This window comes from Nicrophorus vespilloides, unplaced genomic scaffold (genome assembly GCF_001412225.1).
Source record: "Nicrophorus vespilloides isolate i.1.1-1 unplaced genomic scaffold, Nicve_v1.0, whole genome shotgun sequence".
Classification (NCBI taxonomy): domain Eukaryota; kingdom Metazoa; phylum Arthropoda; class Insecta; order Coleoptera; family Silphidae; genus Nicrophorus; species Nicrophorus vespilloides.
Window position 1 is genome coordinate 1,180 of NW_017095910.1, and position 13,167 is coordinate 14,346.

Below are 13,167 nucleotides of genomic sequence, written 5' to 3' on the forward strand. Positions count from 1 at the left end.
GTTACGACAATGTCTATTCGAAAGGTAATGATTTTAACGGTAGTATAGAAGGGTAACCCTGCGCGAAGACGCGTTGCGTAACTAGACATTGGGCCGGTCGAGTCCCGAAATAATATGTGACCATCCTGAACCCTTCCACTGTTTGCCATCACCCGTGGATTGGTAAAGGTCGGAAGGTTCGGCTGCCCAGCATAATCCAGCTGGTATTGGAATCGGATTCGGAATCGCACAACAGCGAAGAGCATCATCGTTGTAAACATAGTGGGGAGCAAGTCGCATGGAGCGTTTGGACGTAGTCGCGGATTAAATTCCAGTCGAAGAAGGATCTCGGCACGAGGTGTCTCGAGAGTAGTGTGTTCTTCCTTGCGAGTGCGTTCCGTCTGTGCTGTTTACATTCACCATTTGGACGGAAGGAAGTAAGGATCAGCAGGACGACAGGGAACCAATCATCACGATCGCGCCGACCGAAGAAAGGACGACCCGACATCGCGATGTAATTTGCATCCCGAAACCGAAAGACCTACAGGTAATCTTGCGTAACACCGAGCGCGGGCAGAAAGAGAGACCAGAAACGAGGAAAGACCGCAACAAATAAACCGCTAATGGGATCTCTCTTGTAAGGACGTGCGTAGGACTCGGATGTGGTTCAATTCCTACTCGCGCATTAATCACGTTTTGTTTTTGCAATTAGAACCCCGTGGGTGTCTACCGTCCATCGGGACAAACGGGGAGAAGTTGTACATATTTCAGGAATATTAAAGGCCACTGATTGAACGCGTTTATCAAAACCTTAGAAGAAATCAAAAGACTTGATAAGAGAAAAAGCGGTTTCTTAAAAAAATATTCATAGATTATCTTCACGCACGAATATGCATAAACTTAACATCCCATTGATCGCGTTCCACTCTACTATAATTCCATTCATTGCGTTTTCGATGATTTCGAAAGCTATTCAACTCCACTTTTGCGACGCTCGTTAAGCTTCTCAAAAAGAGTCGAAAACCAAAATTGATATCATGGTATGAAAACTCGCGTCGATTGTGATACGTACATGTTTGATAACATTATCAAACCGCGGAAACGGAATTGCTCATTTATGAATCATTTTGGTTGCACTATTACCAATTATCCGATGCGACAATTGCGAGATATCAAAAATGTTAATAACAATAATATATAGACAATATCATCATTCATGGCGATGTTATGCAGAAACGTGGGTGGGAAAGTCCGTTTCGATGGTGAAGGAAGAAAACCACATGACCTACCGTCACTGAAAGAGGTCGAATTTAGGAAACTCACTCACTAAAAAAATAATTACTAGATTACAGCAAGGGACATTTTCTATATGATTTCATGAAAACAAACATTTTTGATTTTAATAAACGTCTAGTTAACATTAAATCTATAAAGTTATAATTTCTTATTCGCAAAAACCCAACAACTTACAGTAATGTATTCTCATCTACTTATGATTTTGGAAATTACTGTCATAAGTATAAATATTTAGATTTTTTATTTACACTCAAGCTTATTTAAATTATTTTCAACAAAAGCTAAAGCTTTATAAACAAAATTACAATTAAATAAAATTTGAGGATTCATCAGTTTGTGACGTTCGGACAATACAAATATTTAAATAAACAGATCTCTTTATATTGTCCACACATTCTTGGCTTTTCGGGGAATCCCCTAAACTGAATACGTGAAAACATAAATTATTACATTGTTACAACTTAAATTTAAAAAATCTTTTTTTAATCAAAATATATCAACTGATTTGTTTTTAAATTATTATACAATAATAAAGCTACGATTTTTTAGACAAAACAAAATAATATCATACAAATGTTAAGTAACGTTATCAACTCTTTAAAGTACAATAATCTTGCAAAAATCAAACAATGATATTGATATTAAGAATCTTGAGTGTTCTATATTTGTACTTGATAATTATGATGTTATAAACGTCTATTGACGTCTGGTTCATTTACAGCGTAATCTTAATAACTAGGTAAATAAGAAACGTTTGTTCGGTATTTGTTTGTTGCGTAATAAGGAATTATGAAAATCGAAAACCATATCTAATTAATCATATAATAATGAAATAGGGAAATTTTTAAAACTATTTGTTACCATATTAAATTACTATTTACATGTTAAATAGAATGCATGAATATATTTATTGTACGTTCGTAGGGACATATTCGTATGTTTACGATTCATGTCCGTATTATCGAACGTATTTGAAAAGGATGTATGTTAAGTGAGAGCTGACTATATTTGTAGTTCTTCTTGTCTCAAAAGTAGTGCTTTAATCATTTCGAGCATGCGATAGGTGTTTTAATTGTTTCTTTGTAGAAATTCTTGCAATAGATAAAAAAAGACAAAGAAGATGGAAATATGAAATTGACACAATTATATATAATCCCCACTTTGCATCAGAGATGTGTTCTTAAAATTCACTTCGCATATCGAAATTAAAGCACCTACAGATGGAAAATAGGGATTCCCAGAACAAATAAATTCTCAGAATTACACGAATGGGAAATTACGACTTTAAATGTAATATCTTATTAGTAATTCAATAAAATAGGTAAGATTTTTATTGCAATTTTTTTCTAAAGATGCTTGGGTGGACAAATTGCAAGGTCAAGAATGGCATCCGGCAAGATTGTCTCGTATGTTTAACTACGATTTATTCAAAACAAAAAAGTAACATCGACATCATCAAAAACAGATTTCTGTGAAACAAAATATTTACCTATAATTTGAATACTATATTTTTTCTTATATATATATGTGTCAATTTGAATGATGTATAGATTTTTACAAACTAATAGATATGTGAATTTACCATCAGATTTATGTAGATTCGTTCAAATTCACTACAGATAAGATATATATGTTTGAGTAGACACTGATGTGTACTAAAATGAAAAGTTGTTATGTGAATGAGAATATTTTGTATATTGTGAAAAATCATATCCGTTCTTCTAGAGTGCAATTTGATTAGTTGAAATATCATTATTAATTGAAACAAAATATTGGTTAATAAAGAAAATCAGTTTTGCCAAAGAGATAATGTATCTCTATTGTGTTTGTTGGTAACTACGTAACAGTATAAACATGTGCGACTGATAAATGTAGTTATTTGAGCCTATGGAGAAACTATCGTCTTATAAAGGAAACAGCAAGTAGGCAATGTGAAAATCTCCCATTTCTTGTGCCCATAATCACTATACTTCTGTATCTAGTTCACCGAGATGTTCAGATGTGACATTTTTACCAAATAACGCAATGATCGGAACGCTTTCTGATTTCACTCTCTCGTCGAGAATATCAATATAATCAACAAAAGATCGAAAACACAAAACAACACAACTCCATCCGCTAACCGCCGGAGACAGCGGCATTTTAATCGCCTACATGACAACGTCCTTGACCCAGAAAACCTGGTCTGGATCAACTGGATGAAGGAAAATCATTTTAAATACAGTCGATTTCGCTTAATCGGGATATCCGCTTATTAGGGACAAATTTTAAAGAATTTAAACAAAATCGAGCAAATAACAAATGAAAATGGAACTTTGGATAAATGAGCCGCTTAAACGGGACGTCTCGATGTGTCCCAATTAAGCGACTGTACTTGAAACTCCTAATAAATAAGCAGTAATGTTGCTTGGTTATTGATCATAATGATGCTACCCATAGCTGAAGAAGAGTAGGTTATATTATGTAATGGAAAGTCTTAATTGTATCGTGATGATCGAGCCTTTCTGAAAATTCTGACGCGTCTAGTTTTCCTTTTACGCAGTCATCAATAAAGACGCGTAGAAAGTAAGTAACGAATGCAAAATTTCGCCTACTTGTGCAGAAACCATCGAAATCACGTGGGCATGTGTGTGTGTTTAATAATCGATGTATCTGTTTTCTTTGCGTTTCTCGATAATTATTGTTGTCGATTCCATGTACTCACGATTGCTTGGACTATTTGAAATGGCTAATTGCGATGGATAACCAATGGCGTCGATATTAACTGATCATTTGTCCTGTGGCCATTAAGTTTTCAGTAATTCGACGAAGTTTCCAACAGAAAGTATGATTTTCGGTACGTTAAAATTCCATTGATTGTATCCATACCAATGTGTGTTGTGCGGTAAGCGCCATTGCGTAACGCCGCGAAGTGTTAACCCCCTCGTTTTATCGCCCATTATAGACCTTACGTTTTTACGCGGTCTATGAATTTTTATTTGTTTGTTTGTTGTTCTAACCAGTAAACGGCATTCTATTCAGTATCCACGAGGAGAGTTGTAGGCGAACTCCGCTCGCTTGTTAATTTAACCCACTCATGCATGAATTTGTGCGCGCAATCTATTATTAATATCGCTTGCTTTTATCCAGTTCGAACATTTTCGACGAATACAACTCATCCTCATGGCTAATTAATAATTAACCTAACGATCTGTCCACAACTCAATTATGTAACGTGATCTGATCGCATTGGGAAGTCGTTCAATTGAACATGTGTTTCTTGTTTTCTATGTTTAAGCTGTGTTTAATCGGTCAGTGATTCTGTGATTTAAGTCAGTTTCGTGACAATTTCGTATATTAAAAAAAAATGTTTTAAACCCACAATGAAATTCAATCAACATTTGTTTATTTCATCCTTTGTTTATATTTGATATAGTTTTTACACAAACAAAACGGAGAGTACTTAATCCGATTTTAATTTTTGTTGCTTTATCAATCAACGCTCAGTCATCAGTATGATATGTAAATGTACTTTCAGAATACGATGTTTTAGTACGAACGTCTCGTCCTTTACTTGACGTTCGTTGGAACGTACATTTTTCTATCAAACATTCAATCGACATTTCAGCCTTGAAGAAACATGTGTAATAATAGTTTAATTGATTCAGTATGATTTATGTAACCGTTTCCAACAATGCAATGAATTATACAAGATTTTCACTAATATAAAAGTCATGTGTGAACCAATGGAAATATTTCTTTTACTTGTACAAAAAATCTTATATTTTATAATTAAATGTTTCAATAGATATCCTAAAGCAGTATTTGTCATTGCTTGAGTAGCGTATCGCATTATTCATTTATGATAGATCATCATGTTAAAGTACATTATGTTTCCTGAAAGCACGTACACGTTTCAAAATCTATAATATTTGTATTTTCAGTTTTTTTTTTCATGAATTATTTTTCCAAGTGGACAATGATCATTTAGAAAGAAAAAAACTGACTAGATTATTCACACATTTAGAAGCCTCATACATCAATACCTCACAAAGTGCGGTTTTATTATTTTCCAGGTTCAAAATTTTGAAGACAAACTAATTTTTAATTGATAAGTAAATGAGTACACAAAATCAAGACTAAGTTTATTTTTGTGCGGCTTTAAAGTCCTCGATTAGTCCGGTTGCTAAGTATTCCAGTATTGATTCGAGCATGTATTTTAAACGTTTTATATAATCCTTTGTAGATTAAACACAAAATTGTAAATGTTTTTACTTTTGCTCCTCTCCGGTATATTAACAGCAAATACAATTGTATGCGAATCAAGCCTATATCTTTATATTTCCTGGAGAAAGCTGTGATTATAACTTCTCATTCAATCTCAACTAAAGGCCTTGGCGTATTATTTTATTATACAAATATCGGAGAATACAAATATACATACTTTTTATATTGTCTGCACGAGTCAAGGACATGCACACGCTTGAATTTTTTGGGAATTAGGGACTAAACCATGTGAAAAAAAACAGTCAAAGTTAGTGCAATTTATAACAAAGTCTTTGGACAAATGCAATAATTACAAAAGTATTTTTTTTCTCAGTTTTTTAGTTAGTAACTGCTATTTTTAGTTGTCTTATTACATAAGGTATCCATTTCGTATTTTATTCATTTCATTTTCTGTAGCTCTGAGTCTTCTCTAATGTTTTCTTGTACCGTTATGTAATAACTTTTTTATTATACTCCTAGTGGTGCGTTTATTTCTTGGTGTTTGTTTTAATGGTTTCATTTGAGATTTTTTACGTTTCTATATTAGATATTATCGTGTAATTATTATTTTAAAAATAACTTTTATGTTGTATTGAAGTCAACAACAATATTTTCGCATCTGGATACTGAAATACTTAAGTGAATGTGGGAGTATATATTTTATTCACTTTATTAAAATATTTCCGAAAAAAAGTAATGTGTAAATGTAATATTTGATTTTAATATATTTCTATTAATAAGTCGAATTGACCTAAGATACAAATGTTACCTGGCAGAGTCAAATCGATTAATAAATAAAAAAATAAATATATTAAAAAACAATTACTGGTATAGTGCGGATAATTCCGTTGAAACCGGACTAATCGAAGAACTAAATAATTACAAAGCTATGAGAATTTATTTGTTAGTAGCTTTACATAACAAAATCCTTTCTTTGCAAACAAAGTGAAAGTCTATCTACTCGAAATAATTGTATTAAGAAAAATAAATCGAAATTATTTTAATGGGCTACTTTATAGTTGCAGCAATTCCTCTCATAGTACGGCATTGATCAATTATTGTTGGTAATTAGTTCCTCGATTAGTCCGGAATATTGATTATCCGCACTATGCCATTACTTATTGTCTAGTTATCATCGAAATTAGTTGACACAAAATGTATATTAATTGCAGGCGCCTCAGTAAATTATTTGAAGAATATGCTATTAGGATTATTTGTATAATTAAGTTATAGATATTTCTCGTGATTTTCAAAATATATTTTTAATTATTTACGATTTGCATATATCTGATTTATATATAAATTCATGTATTTTCATGGGAATTCAACGTTTGTTTAACGTACATTTCCTTAGCGTAAATATATAAATATATAAAAAATATGTATTTTTTAGTCTTTGAAACAAGGAAGTAATTCTGTACCAAATCATAAATTTACGCATTTTTATGGGAATTCAATGTTCGATTAACGTACATCTCTTTAGCGGACAAAGAAATACGTCTGTACCAAAAGACCATCAATTCATGTTTTTTTTTAATGTAATTGAACGTTCGATTAACGTACATTCTCTAAGCGAACAAAGAAATACATCTGTATGAACATATCAATTAATGTATTTTCATGAGAATTCGACGTTCGTTTAACGTACATTTCTTTGGCGTAAGGAGCATTATATATGTTAATTAAGCGCTGACTATACCAACCTTCTTATTATTACAAACTCATTATTAAATAGGTTCAATAAAAAGCGTTATGATGTTTTTATTGATAATTCTTGACAGTAAATGTCACTCAATTTGTAATGATTATTATAATATCAACAACCTTGAAATTTCTGATATAGTATTCATATCCTCTATGAACAATTTCATATTTCCCCGATTTCTAAATTAAATCATATGTTATATATGTATTACTTGTAAAAATAATAGTTTTATAGATCACTAATAATATATATTGTAGCTTTACGTAATAAGTGCACACTGCAAAAAATGGGTCATATTTTCATCATATTCTATAGAATTTTGTATATAAAAAATATTAGTTACATTTTTTTTTCGTTTATATTAATTGGGGCATAATATTGCAATTTATGCATTAATTATTATAATTATAATTACAACAGAAAAAAAAATATATGCGTAATAATACATGCGCTCTCAAGGTAACAAAATTAAACTATATATTGTAAAATATAGAAAATTATATACTTAAACATTTAGCGGAAATATTGAATGTACGTGATTGCAAGTGCATTACATTTCTGCGCATAGTAAAATATAAACCTGATTTTTGTTTTATGTTAATTGCAAACCTGCGAATTGCAGCCTTTTTATTAATTTAAGCCAGTCATGCGTGAAGCTGCAGGCTAAATATAGAGAATATTATATCGAAGTAGAGTTTATAAACTGTAATACTACCTACTCTTCTTCAAGGTCCTTTTTCCACTCGATAAAACCTTTATAACAATTATACCTATTTTTTTTAATATGTATTTAAGATATTTCAATTATTTATTACAATTTACTATAGATCCTAATTTGGGACAAAGAGATATCAACCTAAGTATTTCTGCCCGAACAAGGAAATCATAGTTAAATCCAAAAATTGACATACGTTTTGTAATATAAACATTTCAATTTCTTTACATATGAAAATAATAAATATTGATTAGAATGCATTATTGTATACTGCATAAATTATTATCAATTATTCATTCAGTCAATGCTAATTATAAGAAAATCCGCCCTTTACTAGTTCAGTAATTCTCATAAATGATTTCTCAATGGCGACGATTATAATAATCGTAGAATAAAACAAAAAAAAAATGCAATTAGAACGTATCAACTGAATAATGCATGAGTTTTTTTTTAACTGAATAAATATTATAACTCCTGCAGTATTTGTTATTACGTTAATTAACCATTTGTTTATCAGCTCAGCATTTGTTTTTTGTTTGTTAGTTCAAGCAAATGATTCATGTGTTTTCTGGTACAACAAATGATCACCAAATATTATTAAGTTTTCGAACGATAACTGATGAGTAACTACAATCAAAGTACACAGTGTAGGCACATGATTAATGTAGGAGGATTTGTGACTACGACTGGTAATATACAATGATGGCACGGAAGATTACGCAGTCGTTTAATTACAGAAACAACCGGTGAACATTCGCTAATTGGATAATTCTTGGAATTGTGTGCGGTGCATGCACGTATAATTTTTACATCAATTGCACTTTCTCTTAATTTTGTTGATCGGTTTTGCACAGTGACCCTGTTTTCAAACGGCTGCCGCACGCTGCTTGCTCGAGTTCTTTAATTTATTTAGTTTTCTGGATCATTCTTTAAGTTTGATCTATCCAGTTTTTGTTTAGATCGATTCGTTGCCGGCGAGGAAATACGGAATTTTACATAACGTTTGAACGCAAGCAAAATTTAAATGGTAAAGCTGATCAACCTGAAAAAGCAACAGCGTTCGCAGGTGTATGGGATTGCGTAAAAGTCCTTGGCGGTCGCCTTTTCTCTTTGCGGAAACTGAGGGGGGAAAGTATTTTAGTTTTTGTTTTTTTTTTTAATGTATTTAATTTGTGTATGTGTATTTGTAAGTGTATGTATCTATTTATTGTAATTGAACGCGTTAAATGAAGAACTTAGACAAGCTGTCGTTGTAACTGGTTTTTCGCTACAGAAGCGGTCATGAAATCTGACCTTCCGCAGACCGTTCACCATCGCACTTCATCGGTGTTTATTTACTAATGGCTTTTAATTGGACGCAACAATGACGTGAAGCATATCAAGTGGTAGTAATCCTTTTCCTTCTGGTCTATGTTTCAAGGCAAGATGATGAGGCTGTTTAAGCGGCGATGCTCGGACCCCAATCCACAACTAGTGAGCCTGTCGCCCTTATCGGACAGTACCGACATGACTTCCTCGATGTCTTCGGCGAGGGATGTGTCTCCCGTCTCCAAATCTAGTGAGTCTCTATTCGTTTTCTTAAAGCCTTCAATCAGCATTTAATCAATTCACAGGTCTTGCCACTTGGAGCAAAAGGGTTGGCGAGAAATGGGACAAGTTGAAACGCAGCGACTCCTCGGAGATCCTTACGAATACGCGCAAGCACCATTCTCCGAAGACCAACAGCAATCCGGTATCGCCCGTAGCTCAGGACAAGAGGATATCTCGCGTGGAATCGCTGCGAAATCTTTTTGTCCGTGGCGATAAGTATTCGGATACTGAAACGGATCAAAAGAGCGACAACGAGTCACCATCGCATGGCCGATTCTTCGCGAGGGAATCAGGCAAGCGAACCTTACGCAACAAGAAGAAGACCAAATCTACTGCTGATGATCTGAAGCTTACCGAGCAACAGCTCATGGACTATCTATCCTTGATGCAGCCGAACAAGCAGGAACTCCAGGACATGCTCAACGATTTGAATACCGAAGTTATGCGACCACCCAACAAATCCCGAAAGCTGTCTATCTTGAACGAGGAAAGGAACACACCGAAGCAGGGGAGGAAGTTTATTAAAAACATATTCTCCATACGATCGTCATCGAAGTCCGATGACGAGGGTGACGTCAAGTTCGCGAAGCGAACATCCGCGACAAGCCTTACGTCTTTGAACGATGTCATACTCACCTCACGGAAAACACTATCACTGTCCGAAATTTCTTCAGTACTGACTTCTATGCTCATTAAGTCGGACGAGAGCGGTTACGGTAGTGACTCAACGCGTACAGGCATGGATTCTCCAAGAGGTTCTATAAAGTCGCAAGTGAGCGAAAACTCCAAACCTACACCGGATAAAAGACCAACTGCTGAAAGAAGCATGACTTTGAACGAAACCACCCCGACACGAAATACCCATTACGACGACGACACCGACACCGCAGAAGAGGATTACGATGACAAGGAGGATATTAAATATTCTACTATTAAAAAGCGGCGTCCGGTGACTAGAGCTTCTGCTCGCCTAAAGCGACCTAGGTCGAAGAGCGGTGAGTTCGAACCTACATTGTCAAGAAAACGTAGCAACCTATTATTTGGTAACTCTGAAACTACCTCGATGGATACGTCTAAATCCAGTGCGCGAAGCGACGTTCGTTTGGATGAAGTTACACATTCATTCACTGACATGTTGAACAAGTTAACTATCGATTACAAAAGTCCATCGACGGCTTACCCAACATCTACTCTAAAGTCAAAAGACATCGTACGCAAGCCACTTCTTGAGAAGGAATACAAATGCGTTCGCTTAAGGCTGACTAACCCATACGATATAGGAATAGTGATTGCTCCGAAAACCCCTACAGACCCTTTGACAACCTACGTAGTTACCGAAATCAGGCCGTCCTCCGCCGCCGAGAAGTAAACGCAATTGTTGCTTGCTCATCCATACAAATATTAATAACCGATCTCTTGCAGGAACGGCAATATTTTTATAGGCGATGAAGTTGTTAAGGTCAACGGAACTCGCCTACGAGGATCTACGTTTTTCGTGGCCTGTGCGTCCATGGTACCAAAGGATGGCGAACTGGAGATCGTCATATCGCGATTTAAAGCGGTCAAATCGAAAACCACTAGCTGTAGCTCATCCCCCGCACACTCCAGCAGTTATGTGTCATTGCTTAATAAGTACAAGGCGCCAGCTTCCGATGACCATCCTGACTTCGGCCAAACAAACGCCAGCAACAAATACAGCCTTCCGAAAAGTTTTAGCGGAGGCCCCAAGGAGACTGTGGTCTCATTCTCCAATGAGAACGTGTTCAAGAAGCCTCTGGAGGTGAACGCTGAGAGACCGATCACTGGCATGAAAAAGTTCTCTCACTCCCAGGGGGCTGATACTTTTACCACCAGAAGAAGTAGCATCGCTGTGGCCATACCGCAAAACATCCTAAGGAGAAATTCTCATAGATTTTTGAATGTCTCGTTCAGGAAGGGTCCGGGGATGAAGTCTCTTGGATTCTCTATAGTAGGCGGTATTGACTCTCCCCGCGGCGCTATCGGTATTTACGTCAAATCTATCTTCCAGCAAGGACAGGCCGCTGAAAATGGCATACTCAAAGAAGGTTATACTTAGCTAACATCCATGAGCATAATGTAGTAACACCACCAAACTTTTTCAGGTGACGAGATTATTTCGGTGAACGGCAATTCTTTACAATCCCTGACGCACAACGAAGCCATATCGTTATTCAAGAATATAAAATCCGGTGAAGTTTTCATAGAAATCGCCAGACGAGAGAATTACCAAAGAAGGTCAGATTCTATATGAGACGCTCCCGGCTTTTCGTTTTTTCTTCTTCTCGCTTTCCGCTTGTTACATTTGCTTCGCTTCTTCCTTTTTTTTATTACACGCTTCATTTGGGCAGCACGGTAGTAACACGATCGTTGGTTATTAATTCATTTTCTTAATTTTCCCCAGGGATGTTAAATCGAGGTCTTGCGACGCATTGGACAAATTTGACTGATCACACAGCAAAGTTAAACACATACAAAAAAAATATATTTACGAATAAAAACAACGAGTGAAGGGTTTCACAGTCTCTTTTAATATTTATTGACAAAACACTAAACCATAAGATCATTTAAAAAGGAAACAAATCTCGTGCAATATTTATTATACATGTATAGTCTAACAAAATTTGTGATATTAAATTATTAACAAACAAAAATATTACATTAAATGAAGAAAAAAATATTAGTTTGTTAAATAATTTCGTTAGAGTTCTTTTCTTTCTATATAAATATATATATGAATATGATATTACTTTTTGGTACCCTTTGTTATATATACTTTCTTTTTTTTATATATATAAAAAATAAAAAATATTAATAGATTTTGTTGTTTTCTTTCCTATCATAAAAAATTATAATTAGATAGTTTTGACGATGACACCTTTTTCACCTGATATACTGTTAATACAAATATGTAATTGAATACTACAAGAAGGAAACAGAGCTCGTGTTCAAAATCGTCTAATACACTTGATTCTATTAGTAAACATATATATTATTATTATTTTTTGTTAGAAATTGCTTATTTATCATTAACAGTTATTCACAACAGTGATTCTCAAACTTTGGTCCGCGAACCCCATTTGTACATGAAAAGTTTCTGCGACCCCCGAAGAATGGGTATGTGTAGAAAAGCAACCATTTGTCATTAATTTTATGCGACCACCCAAATATTTTACGTGGAGTCACCTGCTACGAGTTATAGAAATTGGAAAAAAAAAGTGAATAGGATTTTCTTAAAAATCGCTGTTTCGTTGAGATCCGACTAGTTTTCACGTTTTTTTCTTAATTCTTATTGCATTTCATGATTGCGTAAGATGGATGCCACCCTTACGCAACTTTTTTAAATAAAGATAATGATAATGCATATTATTTGTTTAATTAGCACGTGTAGTAATCGATTAAATTAAAAATTGAAATTGAAAAAAATTGTTAAATAAAATATTCAAATATATTTAAAAAAAAAATATAAACTGAAAAGAGTGAAAAAGAAACGTCGTTGTTGGAAAGCTGAGACATTCAGCTTTCATACGAGTGGTCGTTGATGAAATTATCTTAAGGGGTTGTCGAGAAATCCACGATAAACTGAAAAGACTGAAAAAACACGAGAAAATTGTCGTTT

The 13,167-nt window shown here is 34.3% G+C and overlaps 1 protein-coding gene across 1 annotated transcript; it reads left to right on the plus strand.

The window, feature by feature from the left end:
• The first annotated feature begins 228 nt into the window (after positions 1-228).
• LOC108568624 lies at positions 229-12,181 on the plus strand. The gene is made up of 6 exons (XM_017929826.1): positions 229-526; positions 9,361-9,498; positions 9,554-10,895; positions 10,953-11,596; positions 11,654-11,786; positions 11,953-12,181. Exons 2-6 carry the CDS (start codon positions 9,366-9,368, stop codon positions 11,996-11,998), a joined length of 2,298 nt encoding a protein of 765 aa, XP_017785315.1. The 5' UTR covers positions 229-526; positions 9,361-9,365; the 3' UTR covers positions 11,999-12,181.
• The last annotated feature ends 986 nt before the right edge of the window (positions 12,182-13,167 follow it).

Coding starts and splice junctions, on each gene's coding strand:
- LOC108568624 (XM_017929826.1), top strand. CDS start 9,366: ATGATGAGGCTGTTTAAGCGGCGATGCTCGGACCCCAATCCACAACTA. Junction 11,597..11,653: donor AAATGGCATACTCAAAGAAG/GTTATACTTAGC, acceptor AAACTTTTTCAG/GTGACGAGATTATTTCGGTG. Junction 11,787..11,952: donor CGAGAGAATTACCAAAGAAG/GTCAGATTCTAT, acceptor AATTTTCCCCAG/GGATGTTAAATCGAGGTCTT.